The sequence below is a fragment of the Akebia trifoliata genome, chromosome 14 (assembly GCF_017979445.1).
Source record: "Akebia trifoliata isolate Shusen 1 chromosome 14, ASM1797944v1, whole genome shotgun sequence".
NCBI lineage: Eukaryota > Viridiplantae > Streptophyta > Magnoliopsida > Ranunculales > Lardizabalaceae > Akebia > Akebia trifoliata.
Window position 1 is genome coordinate 3521175 of NC_141388.1, and position 17086 is coordinate 3538260.

At 34.8% G+C, this 17086-nt stretch overlaps 1 protein-coding gene across 3 annotated transcripts; it reads left to right on the forward strand.

Moving 5' to 3' along the window:
- The first annotated feature begins 3383 nt into the window (after nt 1–3383).
- On the forward strand, nt 3384–10474 carry LOC147385568 (Enhancer of polycomb-like transcription factor protein). 3 transcript variants are annotated; one of them, XR_015171772.1, is made up of 5 exons: nt 3384–4686; nt 4765–6072; nt 7651–7765; nt 9246–9670; nt 9762–10474. XR_015171772.1 is itself a non-coding variant. In XM_086422665.1 (5 exons), the coding sequence occupies exons 2-5, from the start codon at nt 3958–3960 to the stop codon at nt 9470–9472; spliced, it is 2379 nt and encodes a 792-aa protein (XP_086278791.1). In that variant the 5' UTR covers nt 3384–3723; nt 3856–3957; the 3' UTR covers nt 9473–9783. The 3 variants fall into 3 exon arrangements, 1 of the variants encoding a protein (XP_086278791.1); XR_015171771.1 differs by having other exon boundaries at nt 9769–10473; XM_086422665.1 differs by having other exon boundaries at nt 3384–3723; nt 3856–4686; nt 9246–9783.
- The last annotated feature ends 6612 nt before the right edge of the window (nt 10475–17086 follow it).

The following is a 17086-nucleotide window of genomic DNA, read 5'->3' on the forward strand; positions in this document are numbered from 1 at the left end:
TAGGTTTGCCCTATGTAAAGTGCAAGATTACGTGTTTGCTTTTTTTTTAGATAATTTATATGTGGAATTTTAATTTTTAATTTAATTTTTTGATGATATTTAGACAAATGTCATAATTTCACCGTTATCAACAACAACAACAAAAATATTGACTTTTAGGAAGTGGGATTAATCTAATATCACCCATTTCTTAGGATGGTATTACTAAATTAATAGGAACATATACATTAGAAAAAATAAAATGAACTTCAATAACTTGTATGCTAGAATTCGTCAGTGCCTACGACACGGGCATCCTCTTAGAAGTTAAGAGGGTTAAAACAAATACTACAACTAAAGTTGGAAGGGTATTATTAAAAAATGGGGAGATTAGAAAAAATAATAAAATGAGTTAAAGGGGTAAAAGAGAAAATATTATAAAATTAGAAGGGTATTATTGAAAAATGAGTAAAAGGAGAAAGATAGTAAAGTTAAAAAGATATTATTGAAAAAAAAAGGAGAAAGAGGAAAGGAAAGGCAATAAAGTTGAAAGGGGATGAAGATAAAGTAGACCTTACAAAACTGTAGTTAAGTGAGATGTTTATCCCCTATAAAACTATAGCAAAGTGGACCCCACAATTGTATTTTATTATATATACTAAAGTTTGCATGCCTACAACCCTTTTTAAGAGTTAAAACAATAAAAGACGATAAAATTAAAGGAATATTATTGAAAAATTAGGTAAAAGAGGAAGGATAGTAAAATTAAAAGGATATTATTGAAATGAGATGGAGAAGAAAGATAATAAAGTTGAAGAGGTGAAGAGAAAGTAGTATGAACCCTAATTCATTGTAGCGAAAGGAGACATTTATCCCACACAAAATTGTAACAAAATGAGACCTACAGTTTTATTTTGTTATATAGACTAAAGCTCACCTGTGTCGTACGTATGGGCAAACTCTTTGGAGTTAATGGGTAAAAACAAAAAAAAAATAATAATAAAATTGAAAGGGTATTATTAAAAAATATTTGAAATTGAAGGGATAAAAGAGGAAAAAAATAACAAAGTGACATCTTTGTTGGGATTAAAGGGATAAAAGATGAAAGATAATAAAATTAGAGGATGCATTATTGAAAAATGGGACAAACGAGAAAAGATAGTAAAATTGGAATTGGGAGATGGGAAGAGGACAAACAATAAAATTGAAGAGGGTGAAGAAGAAGGGGAATAAAGAAGACCCACTCCCACTCTAACTGAATGAAATATTTATCCCCTATAATTGTAGTTGGAGTGAGATCAATCATTGTATTTTATTATATTAATTTGATTAATTAATTAATTAGTTTTCTTCCTTCCCAAATGTATGTAGGGAATTTCTATAGATTTACAAATTGACCATTTAATCAGGTTACCCACTAAGATTAAATATGTTTCTTTATCTTTTATTTTTACACAATGATAACATTGAATTTACATCATTAAAGTTTAATTATTGGAGAATATTGTCCATGAAAATCATATAATATTTTATTATATTAATTTGAATTTTTTTTTAAATCAATTCATAAAATTTTATGATTTATTAAATTCGATGTTCGAGCCATTAGTTCTATGGAAAGTAGATGGTTCTTTCAAATAATCTGATTCCATATTTTGATTTATTTATAAATTTGGTTAGAGGACCGCCAATCTTCAGGGGCAAAGACGGCCCATTTCATGGTATCATTAGTTACTCCATGCGTGGTGTTCATTAGTCGAAAACAATCAAAATTCAATGTCTTTAATCTCCAAAAACTTGATTCTTATTATTATTTTGAAAAATCAAATTTCTACCTTAATTCTCGGTAACAAGACCTCTACTCCATATAATTTGATTAGGTTCTCCATTTTCTCTACTATTTTGAATCTTAAATCAATAAACCAAAAAATATACAACTTTTCTTAAAAAAAAAAAAAAAAAAAAAATCTCAAAGAACTTAACGAAACAAAACAAAGTTTAAGACCTAGGGGTTGGCTTAGTAGTAGTGACATGGTTTGCTCCATTTTTATCGTGTGTTCAAAATTTGATAGTCTTCTGTTTTACTCTATTATAAATTGGACTACTTTCGTGGAGTCGAGATGTGTGATTTTAGGGGCATAACTACGGTATAAAATAAATAAATATATAATAAAAGATCGAAGTCTAAACATGATGAATTTTCTTTTGTGGGAGCGTCCAAGACTGACCAAATAAATTAGGGAAATTTACTTAAAGGACCATTGCGGAAGGGTTTCTTTCTAACTAGTCCCTAAGTTTTCGACAGTATCTTGGCAGGACATATAGTAAAATTCTTCTTTTTAAACGGTCCCTGGACCTCGGCTCCCACATTTCTCATGATCGAATGCCCTAAACACTTAAATTCATCTTTTTCATCCAAAATTTGGATTTTTGACATCTCAGCCGAGTTCTGGAAACCCCGTTTCGTTGAAAAGATTTAAGAAAAAAGTAGTCATTTTCCAAGATTTTTCACTTTTTTGGATGAAAATCGATCAAGAATAGTGCTTTTGGGTTGAAATCATCTAAACAAAGTCATTATCTCAAGTTTTTAGTCAATCTTTCCATGTATTTTAATCAGAAAAATTAAAAAAATTGAAAAGAGGTGGATTTTACCAGTGTCGTGATCTTGACAGTAATTAAATAACGTTGAGTTCAACAATAAATAAAAAGTCATGAACTCAATAATAAAAAGTGGTGAGTTAGACAGTAAAAATTGTGAACTCGAGTAAATAAAAAAATGGTGGTTTGCTAGTAACAAGGGACCATTAAGAAAGAAATAGTTTACTAAATATCCCATCAAACTACCTGCAAAACTTAGGAACTATTTAGCATAAAACCCTTTCGCAAGGGCCCTATAAGTAATTTTCCCAATAAATTAAAGCTTGTACCGTTAAAGATCAAAGACAATGGATTTGGTTTTTTAGGGGCATAAAGTCGATTGGTTTAGGACGTTGGTACTTTGGTCATTTTCTGTTCATCTATAATATAATACCACAGTCAAGGACATGTCATCCAGGTCACATATTCACAGAAGTCCGGAGGATTTTGTACAAATTACCCCAAATAAGGAAATCACTGTAATTTTTTCCGGAAAGAATTACAGTATTCAGTTTTTTTTTTTTTTTTTTTGAGCGAAATTGCTGGAGACACTAGCTCCTAGTCAAACAAGTGTAAAAAGACATAAATCCAATTTTTTCCAACTTAAATTCCCACACCATTTTGCCAATTTCAAAAATTTTATTAAGGACATTTTAGTCTTTTCAGAACCGAAGGACACGCTCCAAAAAAAATCCTCCATCTTTAATCTAGCGAAACCGTTCAGTCTTGGGGATATCGAACTACTTTTGGCGCTTAGTCAATCTTGTCCGTCAAATTTTCATCTAACGGTCACGAGTAGGCGACTTGTTACTACTAGCGTTTTTCATAAAACCCTAGAAACGTCATGACTGCAGAAGTTTCTCCTCTGTGAGTGTCTCTGTCTCTCTCTCATCTTCAACAAGAAATACGTGAAACCCTTAACCGCTAATCTTCGCTCGTATAGATATTTTTTCAGAGAGGAAATCGAGAGGACGAAGAAGGTTTGAGCGATTGAAGCCTTTCGATTTCGAGTTTTGTCTGGTCCGCCGTGAGAGGAGGAGGAGGAGGAGGAGAAGGAGAGTTCTTGAGTGCTTGAAAGGTTGGTACTTTGATCGTGGTTTTTATCAGGTAAAGTTCTTCGTGATCGATGAGATTCTTTAATTCTTTTTGATTTTATTATTTTTGAGTTGTGAGATGAGTGACAGAGTCTTAAATGGACGGTTCAAAGAAGAATTTTTTTATTTTTTCTTGGATCGACAGCTTGTTTGAATCTTGAGAGTATGTGTTGTTGATTCTGAATCGTCGAAATCGGTTAGAATATTAGGGATTAGGAGGAGAAGATAAGTTGTTGGAGATACGCTCATGCCTTTGGTAGAAATGAGACGGTCTACTAGGGTTTTTGTGCCAAAATCCGTTGTAAAAGATACAGATGGGGCCAGAGTTTTGCGGTCTGGGAAACGATTCTCGTTGGATTGTGGTGAGGAAAAACCAGTCAGAGGTAATGGAGATGAGTGGTTTTGTATAATTGATGATACTGCCGATGTTCCTCGCTGCAAGACTATCGACTGGTACGAGGTTGATCCAGAGCGGGACATTGATGTAACAGATTTCAACCTGAAATTGGCATCTCAGGAATCTGGGAGCATGAATTCTGGATCCAATGAGAGCAGAGACAAGATGCATGGGATTGTTTATAATCGTAAACGACGTAGATTGCCTGGGAACAAATTTGTTTCTTCTCCTCGGGATCGGATGTATGGGATTTCGTTTGTTCGTAAACAACGGAGAAAGAGATCTTCAGGGCATTCTATAAATGAATTACCAAGAAATGATTGTCAAGAGGTGGTAGAAGATTCTGCTTCAGAAGTTAGTGTTTCGGGGCATGAATCGTCGATCGACGTTGTTCATGGAGCGATTCTTGATATTGTTGTTGAATCTTCTTGCAACAGTGCTCATCGGTTTACTTGCTTTCTGGTTTCCATTCTAAAATTCGTGAAGAGGTCCAGAATAAGTTTGACAGAGTTTGCTGCATTTATGTGCTCTGAACCGCTTGTCCGAGTTTTCGCCCAGCATGGAGTTCATTTCTTGGCTGTAAGTAGTAATCCTTGCTATAGAGATTGTTTTCTTTATTTTACTTTTCCTTGTTCTTACTTATTTCTTGGTGTTCAGAATCTATCTTACAGGATTTCGTGGAAAAATGATTTAATTTCACCAGGGATTTGCCAAATTTTTGAGGCTCGACAGTTTATACCCATGTTTTCCTTAGACTTCTGTGCGTCTCCTTTCACTTTTATGCGTTTGCATTTCAGTGTTGTACTTCGATCTTTGTATCTACCCGATGTACTAATCAGGTATCTGTCGGGGTTAATCAAGAAAGCCCGTGAAATTACTGATAATAAAAAATGCCTTCCATGCATACCTACTGAGATGGGTTTTCCTGGAAGCAACAGTATGGCTTCTTGGAGCTCTTCCGTGAAGAAGAGAAAGGTGGATTTTATTGTTAGAGCTACTGATTTTGCTAGACGAAGTGTATCCACCAGGCATAGTGCAAATTCCCGGAATGTTCAAAGGAAAAGGACTTCTTTGCGGTCAACGAGAGCGAGAAATTCTTCTTCAATGGGCTTTCACCATGACTTGTTTAGAGCTGGATATAAACACAAGAAAAGGAAGCTTGCGCAGAAGAGTCCATGCAGCAATGTCAAGGAACTGAAATCTACTTTAGTTGAACTGAAACAGAACATGGATTTCGTATGCTGCAGTGCAAATATCTTGGTTATTGAATCTGATAGATGCTTTAGGGAAGAAGGGGCCAAGGTCATGTTGGAATGCTTAGCTTCGAATGATTGGTACCTTGTAGCGAAGACACATGGCTTGTCAAGGTATATGTATAAGGCAGAGAATGTGATGAGGCCCAGCACGCCGAATCGTTTCACTCATGCGATGATATGGACAGGAGAAAATGGTTGGAAGCTAGAGTTCTCCAATAGACGAGATTGGTTAATTTTTAAGGAGCTTCATATGGCATGTATGGACAGAAATTTGCAGGTTGCCTCTGCTAGGACAATCCCCGTGCCTGGGGTATATGAAGTACCCTGCTATGACGACAGCGGTTATGTTCCCTTTGTACGGCCTATAGCTTACATCACCATGCGTGATGATGAGGTGGCAAGAGCTTTAGTGAGAAAGCCTGCTAATTATGATATGGATTCGGGTGACGAGGAATGGCTAGAGAAACTAAATAATGGTGTCTTTGATGGAGATGTTGGTGTTCCCAATTATATTTTGCCAGAGAAATTCGAGGAAATGATGGATGCTTTTGAAAAGGCTGCCTATCACACGCCAGATGAAGTCTCTGATGAGAGTCGAGCTACTAGCTTTTGTTCAAGTCTGGGGAGGAAGGACACTGTCGCTGCTGTCTATCAATACTGGATGAAAAAACGGAAGCAGAACCATGTGGCATTGCTTAGGGTTTTCCAGGTAAGAATGCCATGCATGTTTAACTCTTGCTGCATACATACAATATTCTTTCTTTACTTCTGGTGTGTTGTTTTGTTATTGAAGCTTTTACTACTGGGGAGTTATCGTTGGTTTATTACTTTTTGGTCTTTGTAGATGCCAACATGAAAGTAATAGTTGGAGTTAAAAACAGCCATTTTCAAGTTTGTACTAGTATAATGGTTATTCCTCCTGTATTATCGATAATGTCTTTAAAGAAATTTCATTGTGGTGAAGCATTTATAGGACATGGTGTCAAGTTTTCAGAGCACTTCCTTGGTATTGAAGAACTGTTTCGTATGTTCTATCCCTCTTAAGTTAATTGAGTACACTACATGATTCATCCACTGTTGATGTATTAGATAGTTTAGAACATGGAAAGGATCTAGCATGGACTTGAGGCATGTTTAAGATATAGAATTTGTGTAATTTAAGCTTCTTGTTTATAAAGGTTGCTGAAGTAGATAGCTGGATGTCCAGAAGAAAATGCTATTGTTGTAAGTTGAGTTGTGCTGGAGTAACATTGAAATGTACATCGTGGGGGACATTTCTGACGTGGATGTGTGTCAGAACCGTAGATGCTTTTCATTGAGATACGAGTGAGATCTCGATGAAAGCAACTACGGTTCTGACACATCCACGTCAGAAATGTCCCCCACGAGGTACATTTTAATGTTACTTAAGCATTAACTTTGTATGTTCAGTGAAAAGAAGTTGAGTTGTAGCTCTTAATCGAGAGAAGAAACAGAAGTTTTGAGTTGTTGATGGTGAACAAGTGGTTATTTTACCCATTTATGTTAACTATCTGAAGATTATTGTTTTGTTGGTGTAGATTGTAGAGTGTTGCAAGTGCACAATTAGAAGAGTTCCAAGGCAATCTGCCATCTTTACTGAAATATTACTAGATAGGGATGAGATGATGTAGCTGACCAAATCTATGGCATAAAGCTTTGATAATGATGTTTTTTGTTAAGCTGACTCCTATCTTTGGGATAAGGCTTCATTGATGATGATGATGATGCTATTCAAATTAGGGATGAGAATGGTACTGTCTTAAATCTTGAGGTGCAAACTAAATAATCAAAATCAAGTGGTATCTAGGTCACACCAGTCGGACCACTCCAAAAGGGATTGAAATACGATCCATCCTCCATGCATGGGGTGTGTATACTGTTCTAATTCCTACCCCACAGAGTGCTATCCTATTTATTATATAGTGCGTTTTCTTTGTGCACAGAACACGTTATGCACATTATGGTCAGACTACATTAAGAAGCATTTTTTAGCACACTCACAAGCAAAAAAAAAGGTATAATAAAAACCCTATCCAGGAGTGTGTTGAAGACCAGGAATGAGTTTGTGTGCTGTGTTTCTGAAACACCTTGTGATTTGAGAAACTTTGTAGTCTTATTCATTAATAATTTGTTTTTTGTGCCTTTTATTTTATTGATTGTCATTTTTTTTTTTGCACATATAGTGGCTTTTAAATTCACTGTTATTTTTCATATTAATCCATTAATTAAGCATTGCACGTTGAATGTAAAACATTCTTGCCTGCAGTGCCCGCCACCAAGGAGATCTCAATTGATGCAAAAGCCCGTTTTCCGTAAGAAAAGATCATTCAAGAGACAGATGAGACAGTCTGGAAGAGGCAAACAACAAATTTTCTTCCACGGTGTGTTTTCTATTTCTTGTGCTCACTTGTCCCTTTTACCTCTCTGTGTGTATACTTTCTTATTTTGTTATCCAGAAATGAAGGGTGAACACATACTCTTTTCTAAACTTTCCTTTAATCTTACTTTTGAAATAAAGGGTTTGCCCTGCCAATCCTTGTTTTTTGTGAATCACCATCCTAAAATTGCGCAGCTTTCTGGCTCTGGTTGTTTTACCAACATTTTGGCACTAGAGGCTTATGCCTTGAGGCTCACCTTATACAAGGAGGCATTGTACAAGTTTACTCCTTATGGGAAGCAATTTTGGCACCTTTTGACTCTTTGGGGATATGTTGTATTTTTTCTCTAGTATTTACTCGTATTGATATTTGATAATCATTATTATAAAGTTCTCCCCATGATTACATTCAATTTACATAACCATCCATAACCATGTGTATTACATCTCTTTTTTTTTTTTTCTGGCTTGCAGCTTCCAATCTCCTCTCCTTCCATCCTTTTTCTAATTTCTTCCTAATTCCTATTTCTCCCTTATGCCGAACCTAATCCTCCATTTATTTTTCTCGTTTTAAACTTGTTTTATGCGTTTAGTTGAAGTGGTTGATATACTCTTAACTATAACCTTTATTTGATGAATTGAAAACCTGGACAGTTGGAAGTATTGAAAACCTGGAAATTTTGAAGTTAGAATTTTTTATGTTTCCCTGATATTCTCTTTTTTTTTTTTTTTTTTTGCTATTTATTTATTTGTATATTTAATTTTCATCTACTTAAAAAAAAAAACACATGTTTGTGGGGCTTGCTCCTCAAAGGCTTTGATAAAAAATGCCTCGCCTTACAGCTTAGCATAAATTTTCCCTCTGCTACTGCAGGTTATACTTCCTGCAACTGTAATGATTAAGCATCTTGAACAAAATTGAGTCCGTACTTATTTTTGTGTTAATCAGTATCTGTAAAATCTCAAACTTAATCAATATCAACATTCTGAAGAACATTGAATTATTGGGATAGTTGACCACTCTGAACGAGATACATCTTATTCCTTGTTTTGGTGATGCTCTGACACATATTCTACTTGGTTATGAATAATTTTGCCCGTGTTGAATTCTGAGATGTTGGATAAAACACTTCAACATATTGTATGTGTTTGTTCGTTGGGGAAATCATTTTCTTGGTAAATGGTTTTGCTATTTTGTCATGAAAATGAATTTCCTGCATTCCGTTGTGTGAGGAAAATTGGACTCTTGATGGAGAATAGATTAGAGGGTACGTGGGTTTAATGTAAGCAACCTCAAATTTTCTTGCCCCAAGGAAAATACCTTTTTCCAGGGGGGGTATACGAAAATGATCACATGATTGCATGAAAATCTAGTTATGACTGAAAATAATTTTCTTGGATAAATGCCGAGAAAATAAATAGGCCCTCAGTCCTTACGGGAAAAATTGCATTTATCTAACAACTCATCTTCGATGAATGTACAGCCTCAGCAGTGGAACAAGAACAGGATGCCATGCACAGAGTTCAGAAAGCTAAAAGCCTTGCAGATATATCTATGGAGTCAGTGTTACTCAAGCGGAGAAGAGCCCAGATACTCATGGACAATGCAGACTTGGCAACTTACAAGGCTGCCATGGCGATGAAGATTGCTGAAGCAGCCCAATTAGCAGAATCTCCAGCAGCTTATGTTCCCTTTATTCTTGACGATTAAAAGCCAGCAGCGGAGAATTTTAGATATAGGGTGTACCCTGTTCTTTTCTCTCATTTGGCAGACAACCATGAAAGGATGTACTCCGAAGATCTTGTCGTCATCGTTGTCTCTCCACCTTATCCCAATTGCTGGGATCAGCTGACATGAAATCCTATTTCAGCATTTAACTCTATCATGAACCATGTCTTCAATGTTCTTGTAAGTTCATATATATATGATGGACGCCTGTAGATTTTGTATTATTATCACAACGAAAAAATTTGTAAAAATTCTGACAACTGCACTGAAGAATACAGGAAATTTGGAAGCTACTATAGGCGTGCTGATGGCATCAACCACTTGGGCTAAGAGAATTATTTTCCCAAGCTTCACCATTGCCCAAGTGTTGTTTCTGCGGAGAGAATGCAAGGCACATTAAAGCTATGTGATGTTGATATCTTTTTGGATTAGAGATCTGAAGAGGATGATGAAGAAACTTTGGCTGGTAGATTTCATCAGCTTATGTGTAGGACTGCCATTGTTAGGGTATTGTGGCATTCTTTGTTAGGCGTTCAGAGTGCTCAAGAGCAACCTTGTGTTAGCTCAAGCACACCCAATTCTCAATAGAGTCGTGCTGGAGTAACATTAAAATTGACATTGATTCTCACATCGCTGATGTGGAGGTGCACACAGCCATAGATGCTTTTAACTTGTATCTCAATGAAAAATATTATGGTTATATACATATATCCATGTCAGCAATGTGAGAGGAGAGTCGATGACAATTTTAATGTTACTTCAACATTTTCCTTCTCAATATTGGTTTCATGGTGGATGGTAAAACGCATAGAATAAGGTTTTTACATATTACAGTTGTAGTAGTGTACTTAAGGACCCACACCTGCAATGCCAATTTGCTGTATCAGCACAGTTGCACAGGATTTTCACATGGGGTGTAGTTCAGGTGGTGGAACAGAGTAGTACATCTGCTTGACTAGTAACTGGTTTGCAATTTTTTTGCTCAAATTATCCTTCCAACATCTCAATATGACAGTAATTTAGTTCAACAAGAGAAATTCTTTCGATTCTTTCATGTTTCAAATTAGAAGAGATTTTTACTAAGAGATGAGAGTTTTTCTCAAACAAAAAAGAGATTTTTTTATTATTAAATACTAAATTGAAGTATTGAACATATTATAATTATATTATATTTGTGTACAAAATATAACTTAAAAGGGTATGTAGAAAAATATAAGTATAGATTTGGTGAGAGTTTTCTAGCGTTACTCCGGCTTGACAAGAGTCTTGTAGTCATCCTCTCCGTCAACTGGGAAAGGGATATTAATAAAAATATTTCACAGTATAGATTGGGGAGGTTTATCTTCAAGGATGTTGATTTTAGGAGAATAATAAATGATTTAGAGATTGATTTGTGTCTGATTGCCTCATTCCTCGTGTTGGACTATTATTGACTTTTATGAGATTTATATCAAGCCATTGAAGAATTTGTCAATTAACTTCTTTTGTATCGTATAGAAATTGGCTAAACAATAGCAAACGTTTTAAAGATATCTTGAAAAACATAAAATATAAATTTTAAAGCAATATATCATTTGGATTTGGGCAGACATAGAGCTGGGTCTGTATCGTACTCAGGTCGAGGGACATCAATCCATATCTAACTCATTTTCTTATTCGGATGTACACCCAGAAACTAAACCCTGCTAAATTCAGATTCGAACCACTCGAATTTCAGATAAAATCCTACTCATTTTATGCCCCATGTTCAACTGTAAAAGATGGCGGCATTCTTATGATCAATTCTTGAGCTGTTTATTGGTTGGGAGAGATTTTATCTTTTAGAGGATGTTTTTTATTTGATAATATGACTCGCTAGGTGGCATATTCAAATGATTGCATGATGTGACAAATTCAAGTATCGTAGATCTGAACACCTCAGGATACATGATTATACTTTCCCCACAAAAAGTGTAGGGTCAGGTTCAAGGGCATATGAGAAAACTTTCGTTTTTCAAAAAATTTTAAAATATGGGTTAGAAATTTTGGATTGAGCTGATTTTTTGTGAGAATAATCTCTATGATGGGAAGATCATCCAAAAAAAAAAAATCAGTCCAATCTGAAACTTCTAACCCCATTAAAAGTGATTTAGAATGTGGACTGTCGATTTTTTATCAATTTTTATCACTAATTTGTAAATCACTTTTGATGGATTTAGAAGTTTCTGATTGAGCTGATTTTTTGTGAGGATGATCTTCTCATCATAGTGACCATCCTTGCAAAAAATCAGCTCAATCCAAAACCTCTAACCCTTATTTTGAAAAACGAAAGTTTTCTCACATGGCCCTTGAACCTGACCCAAAAGTGTATCCGAGGGAATTGTATATCCCAAGACGTACAGATCTATGATTTCAAAACTTGCCTACATCATAGAGTCATTTAAGTATGGCCACCTAGCGAGTAATATTATCAGGATCTCTCTCTTTCTATATACTTCTTTGGGTTGTCATAATCTGTGGCTTTTCACTTGTTCGCTCTTTGTAGGTCATCTCAACCTCTTTGGAATGAGTCAAGAGATAAACTGATTAAAAAAACATACTCAACTGACATGGCATATGCATAAAATCATATGTTTTTTTCTCAATTACGTGCACATTCCTCGTCTTAAGTGTATTTGAGTATTTTTTAGCCAGTTTATCGTTATTCCTTTGAAATTGGAATGGTGTTATTAGTTAATCACATGGCAAGTAATTGATTCAAAAAAGGTGAGTTCTGAGTCAACTCAAAGTTCAAATTGAGTTGTCTCGATTGGCCAAGTTTTAGTTATGCCGTTCAAATATGCGATATACATGATTTTTTATTTTTTTGTGGTGGGGGGTTGAGCAACCCAAATGTTAATGGTTAATTTATATTATTATTATTTTATAATAGGGTATTCCTGTAGACACAGCGAACTGGGCTTTGCCCTATCCATAGACCATTCCAAGGACTAGTCTCAGGACACGTCCGACTCTCGCACATCACACGTGCCATGTAAGTGAGGGTGCGCCTTCGCGGGTGGCTCCTCGTCTCCCTGCAATTTTTCTACATCCAAGCAACCATTGTAATTTTTTTCAATACCGCCATCGATTCATTAGTTTAACAAAACTTTAATAGCAATGGCCTAAGTTCGCCTTTGAATTTTTGTAGATGCTTCTCCTTTAATTGATCGCATTTGTAAGACTAGAGGGACATGTTTTCCAACTGTTTCGACACTTTTAATAATCTTATTAAACATAATTTTACTTGACAATAAACATTGCGTAAGATCATTTAGAGATGGTCTAATTTTTTAATTAATTTAATTGATTTTATACTAGTATATTCTATAAAACAGTCTTTAAATCTTATATCCAAACAAACCCCAATGCGTTGAAAATTTTGATTGAGACCCGGTCCATATATTCCATTGTGTATCAACTTCTTGCGAGTCCGGAGGAGCAGAAGTCAAAGAATCTTATCTATGCTAATGCAAGTGGGGAGATGTTCTAGATGATGTTAACCTAAGTGACCCCATGAGTCACAATTACCACTAGAGTTGCCATTTGGGGCGGTTCAAATTGAGAACCGAATCAAACCGATAGTTTTGGGTTGGTTTGGAGCAAGTTGCGGATCATTTTTTTATTTAAAAAATGGAGAACCAATCAATTTGGTTCAAGACTTGTATAAAACTGAACCAAACTGAGAACCTCTCTCTCTCTCTCTCTATATATATATATTGATTTATTATGAACTACTTTAGGAATTAAGGACATAGATTGATGATATTTTTGATGGAGAGAGTAGTAACTTGTTATATGAATTATAAAAATTTATTTTTTCATTATAAATATATTGTTTCCAAGCAATTTTACAGGAGATTGGCAATCCATCGAACCAAACCAAAGGTCGGTTTGGTTTGATTTGATTCTGATTCTAATTTAGTGGAACCGGCCTATATTTGTTCGATTCCAATTTTCCCCATAACCAAATCAAATTGAACCAAGTTGCACCCCTACTTACTACCATAACAAGGATTGGGATCCACATTGAATTATAACCAACATGTTTGGATGAAAGGGTTAGCATTAAAGATCACCATCATGATGTGAGCCACCCACTTGGATTTTTATGTTTGCTTTTGATGAGGCAAGGAAATAAAAAAGCCCATGGCTTGGGAATTTCTTCAATTACAATGTCATTGTAGGGGCAATAGCCATGTTGACCAACTAGCCTATGAGAAAAGTGGAAAGACAAAGACTCCCATCTTTGGGATCTACAACACAAAACAAATCCAGTGATCATAATTCGAGACCTAAAGTGCAAAAAATATAGTGGATACATTTTATTTATCTATTAAGCAAATATAAAGCAAGATCAGATAGACTTTAACACATTGTTGACACACAATCATTATGTTGAAAAAATTATATGAAAAATTAAGAATAAACGCACATCAAAATATTCGAAAGTGATGGTATAAACGAAAAGATACGATATAATCATTTATTTTTAAAAAATTAAAAATAAATATTAAAATATTCTTATTTTATAAAAATTAAGATTGATTTGACTGTCAAAATACAATTATAAGATTTTTAAGAATATAAAATCATACTTAAAACACTATCAATAGGAGGACCAGTTTCATCCACAAGTATCGTGGAATTCATAAGTTCATTGACCAATAATTGATTGGCTCACCCTTAACTTGATTTAGGCATAAAAAATCACCCTTACAAAGTGATTTCTGACTGTTGGAATTTTTTTTTCTCTCTCTTCCACTAACTTGGAGCTAAATCAATAGTAAGAAATCACATTAGTGGGTTTTTGAAATGTTGGAAGGTCAAAGAATGAGAGAAGTAATAGTTCATGAGCCATTGAGTCTCAAATAATGGCACATAGAGTTAGATAGCTACCAATATCTTGGATTATAGGATTTTGACTAAAAAAGATATTAAATAATATCAAGATTTTGATCTTGTGTTTTTAAGATATTAAATGTGGTTATCAATGTGAAATAAGATTTTGTGATCATAGCATCTTTTAATATAATTTATAATAGAAAAATCAATTAGTTTTCAAAAACGATTCTTTGCGACGCTCTCGGACTTGGCATTTCTCCATGATAGAGTTGGCGGATTCTCTGGAGCTTCAGTCCAGGAATTCTAATCAGAAGTTACAAGACTTATTTGCAAAGAGAAACTGACGTGGAAGACTATCCACCTCAGCATTTCCTTGCAGTTGAATTTCCACATCAGCTTCCATATGGCAGGTAAACACCACATTAGGTTGAGATGTTTCTTTTTCTTTGAGAGATTCTATTGAAACACCAACTTTTACTAACAACACACAATTCATAGGTAAATCACCAAAGAATTAGTACACATGTTGGCAATAGAAACTTTCTCTCTCTTTTTTTTAGAGAGTTGCTATTGCTACACCAACTTTTACTAATGCCACAGCAATTCCTTTATGATTCACCAAAGAATTGCACACAGTGGTGTGGTGTTAGTAAAAAAAATTGGTATGGCAATGGTAGCTCTTTTTTTTTTATTAATTTTTTTTTTTTTAAATTGTAAATAGATGCAGAAAGGTGGACGGTATTGTCGCCTTGTCAAACAGACTCTTTGGAGTTGCGATCTAATGGCCTGCGAAAATATATATTTTTTCTTCTCTCAGACATTATTATATTATGTAACAAACATTATTTATTAGCCCACGTCAGGTGACCGTCTCTTACACATATTAAAAAATTAGAAAAAATTGGAATAAAATCCCAATAAGGACAGAATATATTTGATGTCTGGATTTAGTAAGCTTTCTTCTTTGGAAGTTTCCTTAACATGGCTTCCTCCATTATTCATGATTTATTATTTAATTATACCATTTATTATGACAAATGATATAGCCAAGTGCATACAAAATCAATTTCTCATATAAATTCCCTTTATTTTCTAAGTCATGTCTTGCTATATATGGAACTTTTTTATAAAAAAAATGCAGCCTTGACTACAAAGTACGAATTTGGTATTAAGAAATTTCTATGCTAAGGTGATGAACCAATGGCATGACACCGCGTGTATTGAAAAAGCAAACATAATTGGTTGGTGGAAAGAAAATTTTTGAGCAGGTAGGAGTTCTAAATTTTAATGTTTTTTCAATACACGGTGATGTCATGTCATTAGTTTATTAGCTTAGCACATAATTACTTCACAACAAATTTGCACTCTTGACTACAATATACTATAAGGAGGCCCCCGAGTAGGGATGTACATTTTACCCGGAACCTGAAACCTGAAACTCAGATAAAAAATCGGATTGAACTTGTTTGGGTTAATTAAGATTGAACTAAAATCAATAAATATCGATTATAGTTTGGATTTGACCCTCTGAATCCATACCGAACCCGTTCTAAGGACTGAAACCTGAACCAAGAACCAATTTATTATATTACGTTTATTTTTACTAATTTTACTACAAAATAACACTTAGCAAGTTGGTAAGACACGGTGGGTATGCCACATTCAAGGTTTGACTCTCATAAATCTCATTTTATTTAAAAATATTTTAATACAAACTTTTGAATTTCGATTCAGTCTAGGTTTGGTTTTGACCTATATTTGAACCCAAACCGAACCTAAATCCAAGATTTTCGGGTTGGTCTTAATTTTAACCATACCCAAATTGAATCCAAAATTTCGATTCGGGTTTATCCGAATGTACATCCCTAACCCCGAGTAAGGACAGCCCAACAACCTAACACACATTTGAGGGGCACTTTGCTAATGGCATAATACAACTTTTTAACCTACTTTTTTTTAGTGTGTGTATCATAATTAAGGATAGGACGGCAAGCTCACACAAATGTCAAAAAAATAATATGTATTTCATATCTTGTCATGTATTTTATCTTTTTGGAAGGTTCTATAATGGTATTACAAGTATTCCTTAGATTAGCTTTCTTATGGAACACAAGGGACCAACTTTCTACGTTACTTAAGTGTCGTGGCCTAGATTGGTACTCCGTTCCTATAGCAATAAATGGTGTCTACATGTCACATTTTCGTTTGATTTAAGACGCATAGGACTGAGTGCTCGGCTTGGGTCCTGACTGCACCTTGGGTGGCCATGGAAATATAATTCCACTTCTCCGCATGACCTCCTTTAATTTCCATAACTGTGGGTTCATGACTTTATGTATTTACAAGAAAAAAATAAAATTGCTGCTGTGTGACATCATAAGGAAGAAGATTAAGAGTCACCACCACCACCACCACCACCAATAAAATCAAAGATTTTGTGTGGCCTATCTTGTCCATATAGATGAACTGTATGAATGGAGCAATCACCTATATAGATGATTCTATAGAGAAACGATCTCGAAGAAACCTGTATTTATATTCTCATTTCAATGGTTAGTTGGACACATGGTGTCCTGCGTGACTGTACCCTAAAATATTACTTTAAAATATCTTTTAACTTCTCAACCCTTGGGCTAGATAATTAGTGAGACATTCCCGTGATGATGAGTCCACATCCACAAAAATTACTTCCCATATTAGTGATATTTGATGTTAGTGGGAGAAATGGTCTCA

Coding starts and splice junctions, on each gene's coding strand:
- LOC147385568 (XM_086422665.1), top strand. CDS start 3,958: ATGCCTTTGGTAGAAATGAGACGGTCTACTAGGGTTTTTGTGCCAAAA. Junction 4,687..4,764: donor ATGGAGTTCATTTCTTGGCT/GTAAGTAGTAAT, acceptor CTTGGTGTTCAG/AATCTATCTTACAGGATTTC. Junction 6,073..7,650: donor CATTGCTTAGGGTTTTCCAG/GTAAGAATGCCA, acceptor TCTTGCCTGCAG/TGCCCGCCACCAAGGAGATC.